We start from the raw sequence: 23,439 nt of genomic DNA on the forward strand, positions 1-23,439 counted from the left end.
AATTTAGCTTAATGACCTAACAAGGTCACTTTGTAGGCTCTGAACACGGTCCCTCTATATGTGACTGTGAGGCCCTCTGTCACTTGTGTCGCCCAAACCAAACAGCACTTACGTTCTCAAAAGAATCTGGGAGTACTGACAAATAATAACTTCATTGGGACGGTGATGTGCCTCCAAGGGAAAGGAAAGTTAAACTATTTTTTTTATATTCCTGTGGTAATATAACTCATTTCTGCTCTGTAAACACAACGGTAAATGAAGAACTAGTGGGATTAAGACATCTGTGATGTCCATAGGTGATGATTAATGAGAACCAAAACCAGTAAAAGAAATGGGGGAGATTCTTTTCAATACGTTATGCTATGTTCTTGAACTGCCAGAATCCAGGCCAGGCAGGAAAATACATTTGTATACTTTAAGAGAGAATTAGGTGCCTTAACTACCTATGTCTAATTTGTATTAATCTTTATGTTTGTGAGCTCACATAAATAAATGGACTGGGAACTGGCATGTTGCTAGAATCTTTGTAGGAAACCAACTTTTACTCTCTAGGAGTACTCTGGAGAACTAAATACCTACACAGTTTTTATAACAGTTCCTAGGACCAAGGAGATACATCACTCATTCATTGTGGATTCCACAGGAGAATACTCTTCATTTATAATAGAATACACAAGTCAGTGTTTTAGTCTTTCTTTCAAAAGCACTAAAACCAATAACAAGAAACAGATATCTCTGACAGCTGAAAACATTTTCAATGGAGGAAGCCAAGAACCCATCATAATTTATCTCAGTGTTATGGATCTGAGCACGCAAAAGGGGCATCAGTACATCTGTCCAAAGAAAGAACAATGTACAGGTGCGGAGCTGAGGTTCATGTAACAAAGAAAATCAGTAATTAAAAGCATCTGGTTTCAAATCCCAGGTCATTCATCTCATTGTAGAAAATGTGATCAGAATTCATTTATAATCATGTCCAGATAGGCTTATACAGTTTTTCCCCCCTTAAAGCAAAATTAGCATAGGCTTACTTCAACGCTACATGGTTAAGAATAAGTTAGTGCTTGATCATGGGGTAAAATATTGTTTGGCCATCAGCAGAAATAGGTGGGCATGTATTTCATTTGTTTCTAAAAGGGCTGGATTGACATTCATTAGAGAGACTTCTTCAGTGCATCTCAAAGTAAGCGCTGTGTTGTCTGCCTAGAAGAGACGCTGTGAGCAAAACTATCTTAGAGTGGGAAATAAGAGAGTTACAGGAGAAGGTAGGAGGTTCAAGGAGTTGGTCAAAGTAACTGAGAAAGCATTTAAGATGGATTCAACTACAGCTCTTCTGCATTATATTAATGATTTTAGCCATCACTGGGTTTATCTGTATTTAAATTTACGTTTAACATATGTAAAGCTGATAAATTTTTTTTCTTTTTTTTCAAATTTTGTTTTGCTTTTTAAGTGAAAGTTCTGCAGTTAGATGTAAACCATATACACCAAACACAATCATTTATCATGGTATAACTAATGCTTAAGTTAACATCTCCCACTATTGGGTATAGTGCCTTTTAGACTGTAAATTTAAAGAAAGCAGACATTAGCTACCTGTACAGAATCTTCCTGCACCTGGAAGGCTCTTGCTGCATACTTGCCAGAGAATAATGACCTCAAATGACTAAAATAAGGCAGATCAGTCAAGCATGTAGTCCATGCTGGATAATATTGAGTAGACAATATCTGTGTTTGATTGCATGTCTTTGTAATTGACTTCCTGGCAATCACTTGAACCTAAGGCAGTGTTCTTTATTTAAATATGTTTCGATATTTCTTTGACCACATTAATAAGGATTTTTTTAAAACTTTTGAAATGTATTTTCCTGCTAGGTTGTTAGCAAGAATAAGTTTTCAAATTTCCCTTACGTGTAGTGGCTTCCACTGTAGTGATTCATCAGCTTCGTTTCAAAGACTTCTGAACAAACCTTGCTAAATAAAATTGTCTTTTAGATCAGCACAGTTCCCATAATGATGGCTATGTTTAACTCCTCTGCAGAAATTGCACATGCCAGGTCAGAACAATTGTAGCAATATTAATTTAACACAGAAAAAATGTGTTTGCGTATATGTGTGAGTTTGTGTAGGTAATGAAATGCATTACAAAATACTGAGTTATGTTTTGCACCCAACTGAGACTTGCCTGTGTATGCATTAGAAAAGAGTGGGAGTGTTTCAGTAAGTCACTCTGTACCTGCAGAGAGGGCCCACACAGAAAGCCTTTGAGTGTGCCAGGGAAGGACTCCTTTGGCTCCTGTGTAATTTTGAACCCAAAGCTCTTTTCATATCACTGTTATTGGTGTTATTAAAAAGCAATGAAGTGACCTAAGACTTCAGTCACATTAAGGGTCCCATAGATGGTGTTCTCCACAACGTTTATGAAGCCCCTCTTACTCCTCGTAGCTAACTAGCTCCTGCACTCTTTGTACGGGCACTTGTTGACACTGCTCAGAGTGTGTGTGAGTGAAGGTGAAGAACTGGATTCAAGTAATCCAAGGCAGTATTCTGAATGAAAAATAGTATCTTGTATTCACCTAGAAGCTAGGAAAAGGCTGACATTGCCTCAGTCCTACTTTAAAGATGTTACACACAGAGGTGTGTCACACGCTGCATTAGTAGCAGAGCCAGGGACAGAGCCAGAGTCTCTTAGGAGCAGACACCTACTCAAGCTGGCCACAGAGTGAGAAAAGAGAAAAGAAAAACAGAAACACAGTGTCGTGTATTGCAGTCATGGAGCAGAGACTGAGGCTTTGTTGGAAGGGCAGTGTGTCACAGTCCAGTAACTTGTTTGCTCGTTGTTTATAGAACAGGGTAATAAAATGCAATGATGCCCAGCAAGGTGATCTGCATTGAAGGATTTATTATATATCAGGGAGAGAGGGGGAAGAGGAGAAAGGAGGAAAGAGGGAGAGAACGAAAAGATTCCTTGCATTCCAGAAACGTAGCCAGAGGCACCTGGCAGTGATTAGTGCAAAGGTTCACCAAACTTCAGATAGAGTCCTTCTTAAAAAAAAAAAAAAAAAAAAAAAAGTAGGAAAAAAGTGAACAGTATAACTGTTTCCTGAGCATGTGCTGACAGAAATTCCCGTAGGGCAAGACCCAGAACAGAAACACGTGGCAAGAGATTGGGCGCTATCCAGAGACCAGATTAGCAGAGCTTTACACATCATTTTTAATATTATGGGAAGAGATGAAAATCAGTGTTAATTTTTTTTTTCCATTTAAAAAAAAAATAATCTCCTGGTCCTGGAACTGAATTGGACTTTCTCACAATTTAAGTAACTATAATGCTTGGGGGAGAGATTTTATGAATGAAATGGTTGGCATGCTGGATTTTATGGTAGAACCTGGTTTCATGGAAAATCTCAGGTTTTGTAATTAGCTGCCATACTGTATGAGTCACAAGATAAAGCATGGAGCTTCTTTGTTTTTGCTTCTTACTCTGGTGCTTAATTATATACTTTTCTTCACATTAATATGAGTTAAACATAATTCTAAAAGTCAAGATTGTTTGATACGGTGATCGGCTGTGAATGAGAACTGTATTATGGAACGGTAATAATAACCCAAAACATACAAAAAAATTATTTGAGATAAAGGACAGATGTTTTTCAGTCTGGATTTGGTCGTGTTTCCACTGAACTCAATAGGATATGGGTTGAGATTCTTTGTCTAGCTGAGGAATCTGCCAATCAAGCCATCACATCATAAAAAAACCCCAAAACCCAGACAGTTTTCATATTGGAAACATCCCTATCTTAGATATTTCTGTTTCGTGGTTACACTTCATTCCCACTTACTATTCAAGAATCTTAGTTTGAATTTATTTTCATTATTTTTCAATTTTTAATTACATTCAGTATTTACTAATTAGTATACTGCGTGTAGTTTTTGGCAGTCAAGCAATAATAAACTACATCATGAAAAAGCTCATCTTAAAACAGCTCAAACTCTGGCTTTACAATTTCTTACTCTGTGTTCATTTGTCCAGGAACTGCAACTGGACAAAGACTGGGTAAATCAAAGTGTAAATCTATTTCTTACTCAGACTAAATATTGTGGATGAATATAGAAAACATACATCTAGGCATCTTGACAGACAGCTCAGAAAAATCAGTGTTGATTTCTATCTATTTTCTGGTTCTTTATATTGCAATAATATTGGAACAAGACATTTGGTGTGCATATATGGTGTGAAAATACGCACATTTTTATACACTACTGCCTATTTTGGGAGGCTGAAAGTGACAACAGGATAAATAATTCTAAAGCAAGGTAATGGTAGTTGTAGCCTATTAGATGTCTTTTCTGTAGATCACTACTAGCTCATGGCATTCCTAGATAGTTCCCTCACATAGGCCTTACCTACAATTTAATATGAACCTTCACCACCCAGAATACATTGCTAAAACATGATCACAAGAAAATTTGTGTAAAAGTCTTACTGGGATTTCTGTCTGAGGTTCCTAAAGGTATGCACTTTATGAAATGAGAGAGAAGACAGATCACTATCTCCTATGTTATGACTTTTAATTTTCTTTTTTAAAAAGTCCTTCTGTTAAGACTGAGATTTCTGAGCTTTGCCATTGATGTGAGTGACAAATGCTTTGCACTAGAGGTGAGGAATTGGCTTGTTGTCTGTCTAATACTTGGTTTAATGACTCTTCTGGGGTAGTGTCCCATCTGGCTTGAAGAGCTGCCCTTAGGAAGGGCTGGGAAGCTGAGTGCTTTAAGACAGTGTTTAGCATGGTGCAGAAATGTGCACAGTGTCACAGACAAGGTATGTTATTGAGTTAGAATCAGTTCTTCCCATAGTTTTCTGTCATTTGTGTGGATGAAGGTATTACATAAAGAAGATTTTTCTGATTAGTCCGTTTACTTAATTGTCTACTGATGCATCCTCAGGAGAGGAATGCATTAGCTTTGCAATACTACCTGAAATCATAGGTCCCTCAAGACTAGCATTATGTCTTCAGCGCCATCCTACACATGGTGCTTCAAAAGGAATTTAAAAAAACCCACAATACCTGGTCAATCATACAAAGTTATATGATGAGTGAAGAGAGAGGAGAATTCCTCTCTGCCTCCTTGGGTGATCAGTTTACATCCTGAAGCACAAGATTTGATTACCCCTCACTTAGCATGGAAATGTTGGTTTTGGCCATTAAATTATTCAGTCTCTTTTTAAAAAACTTAAGTATTTTGTTTGATTCTGTGACTTCCTGTGGCTATGAATGCCACAGGCCAGGCCATGCTGTGTGAGCAAAATGTTCCTTTTGTTCTAAGCCGACCTTCTTCTCTCTGTGGTGCATGCCCTGTTGCTCCCGCGTCTTGGACAGGGTGGAGAGGAGGCTGGCTCCTCCATTGCACCCTTGTAATCTGAAAAACTGCATTTCAGTTCTCTTCTTTCAGTGGCATGCTTCTAGTTTTGGCAGTTTTACTTTGTAAGAAAACCCTGTCTTACTATTCTAGTATACCTTCAGCTGTTTTTAACTCTCACAATAACTTAATGCTTCAAAACTGAACTGGTTTTACCACTGTAATATATGGTCATTAATAAGTAGATTCTTACTGCATCCAACTGTGTTGTTCCTTTTCTGTTATTATCACTGCTCAAGAAGGTTGCACGTGATTCCTCCAAGACTGCTGTTTCCAGAAGATACTACTGTAAGTTCAAAACAAGCCAACACGTGTAAGGAACGTAGCCTGTTTTGGTGCATGCCTCTCTGTATGACAGAGATTGAGAAGAACCTACTGTCATTAGGTCTGAAGTCACCAAAATGAATCTTCAGGTGAAAAAGCTTTCCTATTTGCATCATCTATTACATACAGCAAAGTTTTTAGCAATAGCAGTTTCATCAGCAGGATGACTGGAAATCTGCTGGATTCAGAGAGTAACTTCATTAGTGTGTGTAGCAGATAATGGCTAGGAACAAGGTAGAGGTGTGGCTAACAGGCTACCTTTCACATAAGGGACATACAGTTTCTGATAATGGATTAGTAAAAGCCTTGAAGTGGGTTAATTTGTTGTTGGAATTACTAAGTGTTTTACCATCAAGCATCCTTGTAAGACAGGGTAGACTGTTATCAACAGACAGACTACATCAAGAGTGCAAGCAATCTGTAAGAACTGTTGTTAGCTTTGTCACAAGGTTAGGGAGATAGCAAAAAGATTTATGTTCCTGAACAGGAGCACTTCGTATAGCTAGGAGCCCTCAAATTTAATTAATTAAGGAAGGATAAGGATTTTTTTTACATGTGTGTGAGAGTATTTATTTTTATATCTCTCTATATTGCTATATATAGGCACAGATATATATTTAAAAGCCCCAAAAGGACCTGCAAATTTACTGAATTATTCAAGTTAGAATTAAAGTAAAATATATGGTGTATATTTATTATTAATATGTAAACCAAAGCAAACTGTGGTTGTAGTACAGTATTAACAGGAAATGTCCAGGCTATTAGTTATTGAAATGTATATGCCTGAACTACTGCCTGGGAATTTTCAGTGTATTCAGCTGAGTTCCTGATGTAAGTAGTTTAGTGTTTCTTCTTCCAAACACAAGGCATCTCCTTTTTAGCTCTTTTCTGTGGCTAATGCATTATCTATTTAATTTGTATAATGATTCCTCCTCTCTTTTAACAACCTGAGTATCACAGCAACCTAATTAGTAGACAAATATTCAGGAGAGGATTAAAAACATGGCACTGGGAACTGGACAGTTAGCTGATGAAAAAACTCTCCTTGAGTGTGCCAGAGCACATTCACACATGCATACACACACACAAAATAATATTTTAGGGACCAGCTTGAGCTGTAGGCGTGATGAATATTTTAAGGACACAAGTCCCCATGTTGGCCACTTGTGCTAATATAGCCAGATTTTTCTGCTGGGCAAAGCTCTTTCCTAGCTAAAAAAGGTTCCTTAACTTATGGGAAACATGTTCAGTTCCCAGTTTGGGAGAGACTAAGCCGAATGTAATAGATTTTCTTGTGATCTGCTCAACTGTATGAAACTCTCATCACGCAGAGGAGGATGGTCCAGCGTTACAGGGAGCTCTCAGGGTTTCAGCTCTCAAGCTCTGGTGCAGTAAGCAGACGACTGGGTGCCCGCAGAGAGCTACGTTTGCTCAGCTCCAGCATGGTGACAGCAGTACTGAGCAGGAGCAGGGACCTGGCGTTTCAAAGGCTTTGAGGCACAGACGCTATCATAACCGTTAAGCTCCTGCGCAGGAAAAACAGGAATGCAAAAGAGCAGGAACAGGGAGAAGCGCTGCTTTGAAAATAACAATAAAAATTGTTAAATTCTTCTCACATGGTTAAGATTTAAATAGCCTCTGGGAGTAGTTAAACTGGGTAGGGAAGATGGGATTTTCAGTATTCCCACAGCTGGACACCTTAAACGTACCATTTTTGGTTGACACGCAACATATTTGCATAGAATTTAAAAATGTGATTACTCGACCATCCTAACAAAGCACTCGACAGAGAGCAGCCCGGCAGGCCTCTATGGGGTGCTTCACTTCCCAGCAGTAGCCAGGACAAGACATTTCAAGAGAAGGCAGAAGAAACCCAACACAGGCAGTTGCAGAGCCCTCGCTCACCAGAAGTATTTTTCTCCCTCATTCAGAGTGGTTTCTGGCTCATCCAGGACTTGGGAGTTTTTAGTACATCTTTTGTTTCTCTTTTAAATGTGTGTGTGGTCATTATCCATATAAATGTCACTACCGTGATCTTTTTTAGCTATTATCTTTCCAATGAAAACAACTGCAATCTTTTTTATCTCCTTTCAGATAGAAGCATTTCCAGGCATCTAATAGTGTTTCTGGCATGTGGAGGACGATGTCTCCATGTGTGCTGGTTGAAGGGGCTGGTGACCCTTCTGTAATTTGTGGTTGGGCTTCACCAGCACTCACTTACAGCTCAGAAGAGACCGTAGCAAAGGCTTTTCTCTAGGTCCCAGCAGATAATGTCAGCCCCATCTTCACGCAACAGTTCACTACAGACACACATTTGAGAGCTTTTGCAGAAGATATGACTTGTAGCTGGGCTGTGTGAGAGCTCATTTGTGTTAAACTATTTCTCTACCGAGACCTTTGAGGAAAACCTACAGCCACTGGGAGCTGACCTTAGCGTTTAGCTCCTTCTTCGCAAATAAACTCGGTATTTTTTCCCCAACCATCTGCGCCTCGAGCAGTTCGGACTCCAAAGAGCATTTTCTGTCTCTGAGCTGAAGAGGGCACAGGTGGCCCCTGCATTCCCCATGTCCTTTTTTAGCACCTCTGCAGCCCCCAGCCTTTACCCTTGGATGGGGCAGTGGCCATCCCAGCTGCGGTGCTGAGCTCTCTTTAACGTTAAACAAAATAAAAAATATTTTTTTCTTTGCATGTTGGCTCTTAGAATTCGACCTTGGTCCTCTTTATTTTATGTATTGCTGGTCTTGGTGGTGGTGGTGGTATTTTTCTCACAAAAAATTTATTTTCCAGTCCTTACATATTTAGCCTGAAAATATCCTTGCCTTCACCCATTTAACAATACTGGTTTAATTCTTCAGTTTAGTTTGGGGATATTCAGAGTCTCTGTGGTTTGTATTATATGCCTTATTTTCCTACTTTGGGAGATGAAATTACTTCAGCATAGGATGGGCTTTGACTGGTTGATTTATTTAAGCCCCTTTTAATAAAGTGTCACTGTGACAGCTTTTGGCAGTGTTCCTCTGCCTCTCATGTTAAATTTGATTAAGCTGTTGTCACCATTAATTCACAGTTCATCTATATTTACCTCTTGAGCACTCCCATGTAGTGCTGAGCCCTAAGTCAAGCATAGCCTCGCTCCCCAAGTTTAATCCTAACTGCTCCAAGAAGCAGTCATGTAAACTAGTGAGGAACTGCTATTGTAAATCATGGTTCATGGTATTTGAATGGCTTGTGCAGTGGTAGAGAAAGACACCACTGATAGATTTAATTTAGTTTTTAGTTGATTCTTTGTACACCTACAACGGTTTGTGCTCAATATTTTTTTCCCAGCTAGGTGACATGTATTATAACCTGCAGGGATATTTTTATTTCTACACCTCAGGACGTGTAGCTGTGAAGTTTCAGCAGCATGGCTCTCAAACAGACAGGTGTTTTTTTCTGGTGTCTGAAGGTTCTAGTGCTGCTCAAAGAGCCGCTTCTTATGTTTAGCAGAAGCTTCGGAGGCAGCAGAGAGTATACGGTGAACATACACAGTCCATGCAGCTTGCATATTTGATGATGTAACGCTGGGCTATGGAGCAAAAGGCCATTTGTCACAGCTGCTGTAGGAGGGTAAAAGATCTGACTTCAGCTTGTTTACTCATTTATAGGGTTAGTTTAATGCGGCTCTGAAAGAGGCTTGTACATGAATGGCCAGGGGTTTGGTCCCATCTTCTGCACCATGCCATCCTTCTGGCTGTAAATGGTCAAGAGACAGTTCTCTGACAAAGGGTTCGTCCTTTCTGGGCCAGCTGCTGTACCAGCCCTTGGTGGAGCAGTCGGCAGGGAAGAAGCACTGAAGCTTCTCTGCTCCACCGGTGGCAGAAGACACCAGGGGACTTGATGGAAGTGGGTTAGTGAGGCTGCGCCTCAACTGCTCCGGCTCCCTGTGGGAGTGTTGGGTCGGGGTCTGTTCCCCGAGCAGGACTGCCCCAGTGCTGGCCCGAGTCCCAGATGTCCAGGGGCAATTTTCCATCTCTCAGGTACAACTTCTCACTCTTCCACTGAGCAGTGTCACCACAAGCAAACACTTCTTCAGGCTTTTCCTTTGAAAGGACAGTACCATCTGTTGCAGTTAAAGCTGTATTTCTAAGTCTAAAAAATCCTACATGAGGAATAACTAATGCTTTTCTTTGTCTTGGCTGCAGCTTGGGTGTAAAGCTTTATCCTGTTACAGCTACAAAGGCACTTAAACAATTTACTCACATTTGCGCACCCTAACTACATTTTCCACTTCTGTTTTCCTGACATGTATCTCAACTTAGGAAATTTAAAATTAAAACTGAGCTGTGTGTGAGTTGCTTACTGAGGAGTGGTGCCATTTTGATCCTGTCACTAGGGCTCCTACAGGAAGTCAGTGTAAAGGAACAGCAATCCTAACTCCCTTTCCTCCTGATGAATACCTGAAAGCAGCACTGCTTTTTTATCTCTTTTTTCCAACATAATTTTTATCTGCAAAATAGATGTTTCTATAGTTTGGCTGTTGTGGAAATAGGGCTTTTCAAGTATTTCATTTTCCCATATTGTGATGTGATATATGAAGTTTTTCTGTATTTTCTTTTTCTAGGCTTGCTCCCAACATAATCTCTCCACTTGTCAGCCCCCTGAAAGCATTAGTTCCACCTTCCCTATTGCAGAAACACGGCTCTCCGTCATCACACAGCCAGTCACCAAATGGGCAGCAATTTTCTGGAATACCCAATAAACCATATGCTCAATTTCAAAACCAGTCTGTACAGCAGGGATCTCAAGGTAACTCTTGCATCTATTTTTTTGTTTTGGTTTGGTTTTGGTTTTGAACTTTCCTAATTCCTAGTTGGGGAGAAAGACTTTATTTCAGTTTTTGCATTTTTGGCCAATACTGTCTTATTAAGGAAGTGACAGCATTTCAAGGGGAACTCCAGTTTTTAAAGTGGCTTGATACACATACTGAGCAAAATTTTCAGACCAGTTCATGCTGTGATATGTTATCATAACAGGGAAAGCTATCACAACAACAGATTGATTGCATTTATTCAGGTTTTTCAGTAGATGGCTACTAGTTATGCACCTCATCTGACTGGTCATCCAGCCTTCTGTCAGCTTGGATAGAGTGATCCTGCTGAAGGAAGAGCCATCTAGTCCCAAAATAGAATCATGGAATAGCATCACAGAATGGTTTGGGTTGGAAGAGACCTTAAAGATCATCTAGTTCCAACCCCCTGCCATCGGCAGGGACACTTTCCACTAGCCCAGGTTGCCCAAAGCCCCGTCCAACCTGGCCTTGAACCCTTCCAGGGAGGGGGCAGCCACAGCTGCTCTGGGTAGCCTGTGCCAGTGTCTCACCCCCCTCACAGGAAAGAATTCCTTCTATGTAATCTAAATCTACCCTCCTTCAGTTTAAAACCATTACCCCTCGTCCTATCCCTACACTCCCTGATCAAGAGTCCTTCCCCAACTCTCCTGTAGCCCCCTTTAAGTCCTGGGTGGTTGCTCTGAGGTCTCCCCAGAGCCTTCTCTTCTCCAGCTGAACCCCCCAACTCTCTCATGGCTGTAGCACACCTTGGCAATATCCACTGATAGTGATGCACTAGACATGAGTTTAGACAAAGAAACAATATTTTGCTCCTTATTATTTGGAAGATTGGCATCTGTATTATTTTAAGTAATAATATGCAAAGGCACTCCACAGCTATAGAGTGCCAGTGGGATTTGAGGACAGGCATGGGAGCAGCTAAGCGGCCATCCCACTGCTTAATTTAAAACATTTTTGTTCGGAATTACCCAGCCTTTTTAATCGGGAGCTTATTTACCTGTTCTGGAGTTCTGCTGTGGGAACTAATTAATGTTTCTGCAATTTTTAAGGTATAAATTAGGAAGAGATATTATTATCACAGATTCTTCCAGTAACAGGAGCTTGCATATTTAAGAAACAAGTTACATAATCCAGCTGGTATGCTGCTTAAGTGTGGTAAATATTCACAATAAAGAAGTGTGCAGGACATCTGTCTGGTTGCAAGTATAACCAAGCGTATCAGTTTATAGAGGCAGATAATCAGCTTTTTGAAACTCGTTTCACATCCGTACTGTCATTTGTATAAGGTCATTTTTGGCTGACGAAGTATCACATGGTCATTTTAGCAGTGGGCAAAATAGGAGGTTTGTTTTCTCTCAGTATATGTTAAAGCTAGGTCTGAAACACAGGAGATGAACACAAACCCAGTGAGCAATTCACACAGGGGTTCAGTATCCCAACAGTTCCCTCTGCCCTTCATTCTCTGAGGAGTATTTTTGCTCCTTGGTTGGACTTAGTCTGAAAAGTTAAAGCGCATTATATTAAATGATTTGTTCTGAAGGAAAAACTAACTCAACCTGATGCTCAACAGATTATTCAATTTGAAAAGATTAACTCTGTAAGGGAAAAGTGGCAGATTTATGATAGCATATAATGATATATGATTATGTTACTATAATGAGCTAAATAACTACAAACCACAAGAGGAAAGTTTAGCAGCTCATTACTATGGCAGAAACAAATGCATAGACAGAACAAGTTTTGAACCACTTAAATAAATTGACTTTATTCCTTAAGAAAACCACATTTCCTTTTGAATGAATTGTTGCTTTCTAAGTGTTATGTCATGTGGTTTTGAAAAAGCAATAATTTTCTACTTTGGCCAAATGTTGAAGTATTATTATAAATTAATTATGGAAATGGTCATTCAAAAATCAATTTTGATTAGCAGCCTTTGAAATCAATTATCTGTAACCTGTAAACTTAGCTGAACTTGCTCTACATCGGGGTTTTTTTGCATCTCGGTTCATTAACAGTACATTTTTCTAATGGAATCTGTAGTATTTTGGGAGTTTGGAATTTTTGCTGAAAAAAGGGACACTATCTAATTCTAGCTGTAGAACTAGGCATCCGCACAGAAGCACGTAAACATCGTGGATCTGAAATTTTTAGAAGACAGCAAGCTTCGTTAGGCTGGTAGCAGAAATATCAATAATGAAATAATAAGCTGACATTATTTATATGTTTAAGCTCAGTTGTAGTAAGATCACATGGAAATTATTACATGCTGAAAGAATTTGGCAGGCAATGGAGTTATTTATACCTGACGTGATTTCTTGTCAGAAATTTTATGGAATTTGAAAAGCTGAGATTTATTTGCGCATACATGTAAATGACATAGCATAACAAGATGGCATTTAATAGACATATTCCAATGATTTGCTCATTACATCATTCATTTTAACGCTGCTTGAAGTTTTCTAGGCCGTGCCTTAGAGAAACAGAGGCAGCCAGTGCACTGTGTGAAGTGGCTAACTGCAGCTTTTCTGTCACAAATTATTTCAAAGCAAAATTTTAACTAAATGTTATGTTTGGAACTCGGTTTATTCCTTTATTAACTGCTATATTTCTACATCTACTGTACATAAAACATTTAATAGTGATCATTTAAGCTGACAGGACATTTAGTAAATTCCTCACTTGAAAATTAACCTCAGAAAATTTTTGATTTAAATCAAAACTGAAGGAAAACCTGAAATCCATGTGGAAAAAAAAATATTGGTGAAACACTTGTGGCCAAATTGGTACAACACTTTTGCTCTCCTAGAAGGAGCAGGGATGTTTGCACCAGACAAGCCTTCTTGCTTACTTCATATTTTAACTACTGAAAGGGAGTCTATTTTAAGAATGTGTAAAAAATGCTCCATCTTTAGTTTAATCAACCATATGTGGTTGTTAATTGAACCATTGGTTATGGGATTTTAATCGTACCTTAATTTCTAATATTTTCTGTGTAAAGCTTTTCTAAAAATCTAAAGGAACAACAACTAAATGGCATGAACCAAAAGCACCTTTGTTTCGTAATGCACATTTTAAAAATGTATAAAAGCAGTAAAGCTCTGACTTGTATTGCACATGCAAATCAAACATCGTGTTGCCTGCAAGCAACAAGTTTCATTTCCTGTGGTTGTGTAAAATGAATGAAACCTCATCTGGCAAGAGCACCCGGTGTTACAAAAGTCCTTGTGGTTACTTCAACTCACATGGCCTTTCCATCTCTTATCTAATTACTTTGGTTTTCGGGAACACTTAGCATTTAAACAAGCTGGAAATTTTCCCTTTTTAATAATGTAAAAGATGCATGAGGCTTGGATCCTTTGGAACAGACTGACTGGCCTCTTGAGCCAACCTATCTGGTACCAAAAAAACCTCCCTGATTGTGCTTCTAAAGCAGTGGGTGGGAGTATAGAAAGTATATAAAAAGTCATGAAAAAAAATCTTACTGACGTAGCAACTCACTGGTCCTGCGGTCCTTCAAACTGGAGGCGTGCAATTTCAGCCAGTCCAAGACTCATTTCCACTTTCCAAGATTCACGTTCATCTGACTGCATTCTGAAATACAGCTTTTAATACTGCAAGCACGATTCTTCCTTCCCCAAGTGTCATTTCATGCCCAGTTTAAGTGCAGGGAAGATCACCAAATTCTTCCTATACATCCTGGTAGTGGAACTGCAGCTCAGGCTCACCAGCTGCAAGTGCAGTTCTTTAGTGTTTCGGGTGTAAGGGCAGAGTTCTCCTGAATAAACTGCTGCCGCTGTCGCTCCCCATGAAACCTCCATGCACTCGTGTGAGAGGTTATTCTGAAGATGAGAAATACAAGTGCTTTCTGACAAGTCTCCAACCAGGCAGTACCTGTCTGCTCTAAGATCCCTGCATAAGGAATAAAGCGGGCACTGCTTAACTCAGTGATTATCTTCTCAGTGTGCTTGTCTATGCAGAAGAGCTCTCTTGAGTCTCCACCTCTTTCTCACCTTTTGCAATTCCGAAAGCTGTCGGGAGTCTCTGTCTTTCTCCTTCACCTTTCATCCTCAAGGAAGCAGATACCAGCCTTTTACTCCACTCCTCCCAGAGCCATCCCTTGTGCCTTTTTCCACACACATAGAATTCCTTCCAGAAAGCCTCTATCACTTTCTCATAGGGTGCCACTATCTCATCATTTCTGTGAAGCTCATGAAGAAGGAAGGAAGCTTTCATCATACATCTTAGATCAGAAGGGTTTAAAGTCCCATTTTTAGTGTCATGGTTTGTTTTACCTGAGCAGTGCTGCTGCAGTCTTCCCCTTCCTCACTCCATCTTTTTTCTTTAGTTACCTAGTTAGTTTTTTAGTTCTTCTTCAGCTGTCTGCATTTGTCAGATCTGCAAGCCCATTGGAACAGGAATGGTGTATTTCTCTGTATTTTTCTTTGGGAAGCACTTAGCAGATTTGCTCCTGGTGAATACAACAGTGCAATAACAGCAGTGTTTTCCTACATCACATCTCTTCATTGGATAGTTCCAGTAACACTTTTTGCGGTGCCGTCTCAGATTATCACACAGTGATACAGAGGGATAGATAGTGCAATCCAAAGCAGAATTTGATTGCTTATGGCAGTACTTTTCCAGACTTCTGATTCTGAGGCATTTCTCTGCCTCAGGTATTTTTTTCCTGAGCAGCTAGACAGTGTAACTTAAAACACTTCAAAACAAACCTTTACCCGTACGTCTTGAGAAAACCCTGGATCCAACTAGTTTCAATCCAGTTCTATCATGCTTGGCTGTTCTCTGATTTTCTAAGCCACTGTGCCAGCCCTGTAGATCATAAAGATACTTAATTGATTTAACAAAGGCAAGCTTAGGAGCATGATGAAAGGGCAGCAATTACAGAGAGAGAGAAAATACACATCATGTCTTCCCTAGAAGTGATGTGTATAGCAGACATTCTGGAAGAGGTTCATTTTTTTCTCTAGCAATGCATATAAGCGCTCTCTGCAACCAGTTATACCTCATCTGAAGCCAAGTGTTTCTTTTTTTTTTCACTGTTCATCTCAAAAGGATATATTTTTAGAAGGCTTACAGCAGGGAGTTCATGTTTTGTAAACAGAAAAGTCCAGATAATTATCAAAAGCCAATCAATAAAGCCCTGTACCTAAAACCACATCAGAAGATGGCTTTGCTACCTCTCATAAGAGCTCTTTGGTTTTTCGAGCCAGACTCTCCAGGCAGTAAATAGAGGTGTCTGTCTATTTATTTCACGGAAGGACATGCATCATTTAATACTCAGCTTTCCAAATTTCTGGGCCTTCTACATAGCAGCAAATATTAACAGCTCTGGTACAATGTGCATAGTGTCCTTATCTAATATAGTCATCCATTAGTACTTCACCAATCATGGATATAAACAATTTAGGTATTTTGTGGTGGAGGTTCTCAAGGAATGAATCATCTAATCCTTACAGATTCTGCCAAAACACATATTAAACTGTGAAACTTCAGAGCAAATCTTTCACCGCTTGATGAGTTCATCGCATTTCTACTAAAGAATTGCCTCACTTACCCTTATTTATTACCACCTTAGAAAACATGACCAAAATGAACAGACGGAGCCTGATCTTTGCCTGATACTATCTAACTTGGTCAAACTTTAGGAGTAAAGGGAAAATGTAGAAAAAGGAGATCTTTCTTAACAGGGAAAAGCTTATACACTGCATGATTTGTAGGGGACAAACTCCACCCTGCACAGCACCCAGGCACTCTGGTGACAGGCACAGGGATTTCATTTCTAAACAAACAGACTGAATAGCTGCACAGCTGGCCCAGCAAGTCGGGTCTCCCACTGATGAGTGGAGCTGTGCTGACTTGCTATCAGCTGAAGATCAGGTTGTGTCTGTGTTTGCCTGAACTACCTGGAGCTGTGGCCGTAGTTCCTTAGGAAATGTGTCAGTCTGAGGGAAGAAAGACAACAGCTCCATATTTTTTCTGGCAATTAGAGGAAAATCTTGATGGAACATTCTACCGAACTTTAAGCCTGACTTGGTTGACTTCAGCCGCATGTAAGGGAAGGAGCACCATTTCAGAAAGGACATTTCAGAAGGTAGGAAATTAATATGAATGTGCAGTTGGTGTGCAGTGCACCTGGAATTATTATTGAGCCAGGAGGAGGGAAGAGAATTGAATCGGGCCATAGTTGGTATAAATCTTGTGGCATGCTTTGAGGTCATCTTTATGGGAGCAAATAACATTTTCTTTTAGGATGTTGGCACAAACTTTAAGTTGTAAAATTCCTTCCTCAGCAATTAATTTGTCCTTTACTGTTAAATAGCTTCTTTTGTTGCGTATAACTTAGTCATAACTTCTGCAGGCAAAAACCAAACTGCTGGTCCACTGGTAATACAATACTTTAGAAAAAAAGCAGGACTTAAAGAAATTTAGGGTATGTGGAGGACAAAAGTCAAACATGCCCCAAAAGAGAAAGGCAGCCAGAGACCATACAGATTTATCTCAGCACTTTTCAGAAGCAAGAAGAGCTTCTAGCTGAACTCAAAGTCTTCACCTGACATCCATCTGGAGTCAGTCCTGCACCTCCAGTTCAATTTTACTTGCAGACTGTGGCTCCCTGTGTTCAGTGAAAGGGGTTTCATTTGAAATAAGAGCAGTCTGAGAAAGGAGAGGTTTGAGGTACTCCTAAAGGTATTGCAGATAAATAGCGCTGTCTCCAGCAGTGCATAACGCACACTGGATGGGGAAAGAATTTACTCAACGGAAAACAAAGCACTGCTATTCATTTAAATATTTAATTTTTGTATTTAAATTAAAAGTATTTCATTATAGACACATGCCCTTAGGAGCTGAGCATCCTGGACCTGATCCAGTGGAGTGCTTAAAACTTAGCTTTGAACACAATCGGGCTGTTGACTGTTTTCAGCTGATCTGTTGCTTGAAATGAAGCACATCCTTGAGATTTTTGCTTGATGGGGATCACAGTCCACAGCACCTTGTGGGACCGAGTCTGATGCAGCTTTATATTATTACACCTTATAGAATAGCATGATCATTTTTCCATAGTTAAAACTGAGGAACTAAAACCCCTCACAATAGTAATGAAATACTGTGACAGAAATGGAGCTAATACCATTGCAGTAGTGTTAAAATGTGTGTGCAATATCTGTTTTCAGGTTACCAAGGCAGCTTTCACTCAATACAAAACTGTTTCCACTATGGAGACTGCTACAGAACAATGGACCAGTCTGTCACCAGTGATGTGCTCACAGGGGAATCCCATTGCTTTAATCCTCTGAGACAGAATGGCTATCACATACTCAATGCACCTTTAGCTTCAACAGGTAATTTATTCCGCCTATAAAGAATTATCCGTGTAATATTTTTAGCAGGAGGGGAAAAGAACACATTTTATAGTCAATGTTATTACAAAAATATCTATGCATAAAAAACTCAGTCACTGAAATTCATTTGCATCTATAAAAATCCCAGAAGGAAAGGAAATCTGCTTTCTTTAATCCTCCCGTATTTTACTGATGGGCAAATTCTCCTTTTGTTCCGCTGGATGTCACAGGCAACACACACCTTCAGGAGAGCTGACAAACAAGACATTTCTCACATCTGTTGTGTGGGCTATTCACTGTACATCTCTTCAGGTATGCTTAGGCAGGCTTTTAGAATCAGATCAGAGTTAAGAAGATAGTTAACACAACTGAAGAAAATAGCAGCAGCAGGGACTTCCTGTCCATCGAAGAATAAAAAGATGGTTTTGTTTTGCAATACTGACATTTACAAAATGGAAAGGCTTTGATAAATGCAGCTAAATATATTAGTATCTTTTTGTTTGGGGGTTCCGTTGTGTTTGTGCTGTCGCACATTCATGGCAATTGTATTTTCTCCTTTAGCTACATATTTGCATAATCTAAAATTTGCAACGTTATTATAGCTAGATTGCTATAATGCTTCAATATTTAAGCATTCATTTCTATAAAGCATTTTTTCTAATTTTAAAACCACAATTAAGAATTGCCGGAATTACTGAAATCAGACAAAATGTGAGTGTTGTCAGAGCCATGAAACACTACCAGTTACTGCAGTGTTTATTTATGGATCTCCAAGAAATTTTTCTTCATGTCTGAATTCAGGAGAGCATCTCAGTTAAGGACGATACTGAAAACATATGTTTAAATGCTTTTTGAAATGGGGCCTGAGTCAGACCACAAAATTAGAGTTGACTTTCCTGTTTGTTTTGTATTAAATGAGACTCTGTTCAGAGAGAGCGTGCATGCATTTGCCTGCTGTTCCATACTAGAAAGTGTATGCATCAGTAACAAACACAAGGGAAAAGTTTAAGATGAAGTTTCAACTTCAACTTTGAATTCTTTTGGGTTATTCATAAGTTTGATGTTACTAAAACATAGTTTTTTAATGTTAACATCAAATTTCAAGTTTAGATTGACAGCCTGCAATATTTAAAGAACAGACTAAATAAACTTTCCAAAAGAAATTGTAGGAGCAAAGAATAATACTATGGCAAGACACCAACTTCAACAACAGTTGATTTTTCTGTCTGGCCCTAAACTATTATGAAATGTTTCTGTGTAATATTTTTGTTTTTAGGGTGGTTATTGAAGTATGCTAACACTTAAAAGGCTGAAACGTAAATATATATGAAATATATAAATCTTATCTCATCTTTTTGTGTGTAAAATAGAACCATTCAGGTTTGCAAGATTCTTCAAGGCTATGCATTAATTTTTTTTAGGCTTTTATAGCACCATTAATATTAAATGAGATCTCATCTCACAGGAATGCCAAATGTGACTGGCAAACAGCTGTTCCATGAATCACATTAACAGTCAATAAATTTTTATTTTCTGTTCAGGACTTTGGATAGTTTACTCTATCTGGAATCTAATAATGATTTCTGGGGTGTATGCTTATCTTGGGTTTTGTCCATCTGTGGTTGTGTATCCACCCTGTATACAGGCTCATCAAATAGAAATTAGCATAACATAAACACTTGCAAAACTTACCAAAATACTGGTCACTCCACTTGGAGCGACACAGCACAGGGCAGATAAACAGGCCAAGTTCGTCTTCCAGAGACTTTGGACATATGCTACATGCCAGATTTCTGCAGACAGCAGAATTTGACCTGTAAACTAACAGTAAATTAATACGTCATAGGAAAATGCAGAAATGTAAATAAATGGAGAATTTGGTCTCAAATTATAAAAACATACCTAATAGTAAAGTACCTATAATTAAGTTCTAAGGGCTGAGCCGACGGTTCTTTCTGAGCTCGGGACTGGCTGTTGGAGACTGCAGGATCTGTCAGTACTGCTGGTGGGGTGGTGCCACACAGCCTGGGGGCCTCAGTTAAGCCTGGTGCAGAGCCATACCTAGACATTCTTGCCCACAGAGTTAGGCAGGCAGAAGAGATGAGAGAAAGGCTAAAGAGAAGAAAGTCATTTCCCAATGACTCCAGAGAGCTCCTCCACCTGGCAGAGAATGGAGCCAGGTCCCCGTGCTTTAACCGCGAGGATCAGCCATCCACACATTGACTTGCAGTTCACATGAGTGTGATTTGTAAGAGATTTATTTTCTACATCAGGCACTTAGTTCACAGGCGTGTTCTGAACTAGGAGAATCTTGTTCCACGTGTTGCCTCAGGTGACTTCATGCCACTGCTGATGATGATTAAAATTGTGGTAGGTGGGTTCTGTGGGCTGGGCACAGGGGTCACAACCTCGCACTGAAGCCCACACAGACACTTTTCTAAAGACCCGACCCAAATCAGGTGGTACAGGATAAACCAGAATGCATGTGTTAAAGGATAAACGTAAGGGGTCAATGTTTCACACTGTAGTTGTAGGGGAGGGGATAGTGGGGTGGGTTAAAAAACTGTTCACATGGAGAAGGCTTAGGCAGTTGCCCAGCCCCAAGGCAGACAGGAGGGCCACGGGGCAGGTAGGAGGGTCTGGCTGGTGTGAGGAGAAGTACGGGCACGGGGACAGATGCAGAAAGGGGAAGGGCAGGGCAAGGGGTGAACACAGCAGGGCGAAGTGAGGAAAGAGCTGGACTGCAGTAAAATGAATATATGTGTGTAAGCCTTCACCAGCCAGTTGCAAGAGCAGGTTATAGTGGGGCATAACAAGAAATTTTCATGTCCTTTGGGGTAGGCAATAAACTTCTTGCTCCAGACTCCCTGGCACTCCAGCTGCCGTAGCACCTGGTAGCAGGCAAACCTGTTCCTTTCCACAGGGATGCACAGCTGAGGGAGGCTTGCAACAGCTGTGCAAGTTTTGCATTATAAAAGGAGAAGGACAGAGAAATTCATCCCTACCATAGTGGCTTTCTGGGAGCCTGGCAAGCACCAGCCAGCTTGGCCAGGTGAGGAGCCGGCAGCATGATGGGCTTTGGTGGGCTGAGGACAATGTGGGGCACAGCTCCTTCCACGTGTCCTTGAGCCCCACCTGGCTCAGACACGCTGCCACAGTATGTGTGGGTCCAGTACATGTAGGAAGAGCAGCTGGGAGACACATGGAACATAAGTGCCATTAAAAGGAAAAACATACAAAACAAGAGGACTGCATCACTTACTCGGAACCTTGCCCACTCATTGTTTTGACATCCTATTCAGATAATGACTGTAAAGTCCCAAGAGAGTCATACTCTGATACTTGCACTTGCAGATGCGTAGCTTTCCACAGAAATGAATGGGAGCTTCATCTACTATGACACAAATGCCCATGGAGGTTAGTTTGTGTATCTCCTGGGTAAGGCTTTGATGGTAAACCCTATTGTCTTTTCATTAACACTGTGCTGTAGTGTGTAATCCCAGGCCTCAAAACTATGCTTCCTTCCTTATATGTACTGCGGTACTAAATCCCGTCCATACAACTTGTCATGCTTTCAGGCTATGATGCAATCTCTGAAGCACAGTGTGTAGCTGAAGACATGGTCTCCAACGGAACCGATGAAAATGGATTCTTCCAAAACGGCGCCTTTGATCACTGCTTGAATCACATTCCTTCCATCTATACAGATACCTAAGAGCAGTGCTGACCTTGTTTCCTTTATTATACCTATAACTGTGTATGTAATACAAAGGTGTTGTTCAAGTACTTTTATTTAGTCTGTATCCCTATATGTGCTCATTTAAATAAACACCTCACATTTACCAAACCATTTTATACATGAATAGTCTGTATAAGATAATATTGGAACCTGTTCCTTTGCTGTGGCACTTTGAAATTCATGCTTTAAGGGAATGAGGAGCATTTCAAGCAGCTTGTTTTGTAAGTTCTCTCAGTAAAGTGTAAATGTAAGTTATATAATAAACTTGTAAAGAAGGGTTTTTTTTCCTGAAAAGTATGTTTCAGTTTGAGAATGTTGTTCCCTTTAACCAGTTTTCATTTAACTCATTGGTCAATTCTTCTCTTTTTTTTTTCTTTTTTTTTTTTTTCTATTTTTTTTAACTAAAAGGAATTTTTTAATCACAGACCTCATGTATATAAAGATCTTCATTTGCTCAGCTGGTTTTATATTTTCAGTTTTACAAGAAAGCATTAAAAACTGGAAAAAAGTGTACTGTCATTTCTTAACATCATCGGTCTGCTTGATAAATCCTAATATTACATTCTTAAAATGCCTGAGAGTGACCTAAACAAAGCAGTGACATTGCAGTAACTGTGAAATTAAAGCAGCCCAGGTGTATATGAAGAAAACCGAGGGGCCTGCAGACTTTCAGTGAAAGGACCAGAAGCCTTTCAGCGTGGGGCAGCACCGGGGTTTGGCATCCCTGCACCACCTCCCAGCCCTCCCGCTGCCCCTGCTGTGCTGGGTACATCAGCACATGCAGCCGTCCCAGCAGTGCAGGGGAAAATTATGTGCAGCTGTGGTTGGCTTTTTGCCTCCACAAGTACATGTACGGCCTCACCCCACGTGAGATCAGTGCGCAGGCACCGAGCGTGGAGCAGGGCGCCTGATTTCTCCATTCACAAGACCCAGCAGCCCCTCTGAACTCTCCGCTTCAAGCACATGCTGTAGAGAGGAGCAGGACACCTTCGGAGGGCTTTCCTCCATCCAAAGCACTTGTGATCGGCGGCTTCCAGAGGAGCAAGGTCGCCTGCAGGAGTTTGGTTCCCTGTCACTGTGGTCCTGCCCCCACTGGGCTGCATTTCCCAGAGACGGGCATCCTGCGAGGGGACAGGCCCTCCCGAGGTGAGCAGTGCAGGCGTGTGAGCTCCTGAAAATGTGCCGTGCTGCTTTCGGAGAACAATATGGGAAAACTAACTAAAAAAAAAAAAAAAAATCACAATTGCAAATCATTGCTAGTTGGGCTTAATAAGGCACCCTCAGAGCAATGTATGGTTACCTGAAAAACTTTATTCTGTCTAATAAGCAATCCCCAACCTCAGGAAATGCTGCTGCGTGCAGAACCTGCTGTCCCACAGCCTCACATGAGGTGCAGCCTCACGAAGGAAGAAGAAATGGTGACAGTTTGGGTTAAATGAAGATGTGCCACGTCCCTGGGAAGATAGCATCAACTTTGTTCTTGTACTATAACTGGAAACAAATGTCAATAAATGTGCTATCGGCCCTTGGCAGTGTCCAGCTGTGACTGGCTGTGCCTCCTGTGCCTGATGCCAGAGGGCTTGAGCTTGGCCACAGGTTAGAGCTCTTGTGAAAAGGCTGAAGGACATTTTTACAGCAGGTCCCAGAGTGAAGCTGCCAAAGGACACGATGCCCACACCAATGACAAGCCGTTCCCGCAGGGTGGGTCCCACACTACCACATCTGCAGCAGCAGAGGTGCCACCCCAGGCACACGGCAGCCCCAGG

The 23,439-nt window shown here is 40.5% G+C and overlaps 1 protein-coding gene across 1 annotated transcript in view; it reads left to right on the top strand.

The window, feature by feature from the left end:
• The window catches only part of GLIS1 (GLIS family zinc finger 1), a 205,749-nt gene extending 183,408 nt beyond the window's left edge, over nucleotides 1-22,341 (top strand). Inside the window, exons 8-10 of the mRNA XM_074908089.1 lie at nucleotides 10,349-10,533; nucleotides 17,767-17,934; nucleotides 21,513-22,341. Of these exons, the coding sequence (XP_074764190.1) occupies nucleotides 10,349-10,533; nucleotides 17,767-17,934; nucleotides 21,513-21,649 (490 nt within the window). The 3' untranslated portion in view covers nucleotides 21,650-22,341. The remainder of the gene's footprint in view (nucleotides 1-10,348; nucleotides 10,534-17,766; nucleotides 17,935-21,512) is intronic.
• Nucleotides 22,342-23,439: the final 1,098 nt, after the last annotated feature.

The sequence above is a fragment of the Athene noctua genome, chromosome 5 (genome assembly GCF_965140245.1).
Source record: "Athene noctua chromosome 5, bAthNoc1.hap1.1, whole genome shotgun sequence".
Lineage (NCBI taxonomy): Eukaryota > Metazoa > Chordata > Aves > Strigiformes > Strigidae > Athene > Athene noctua.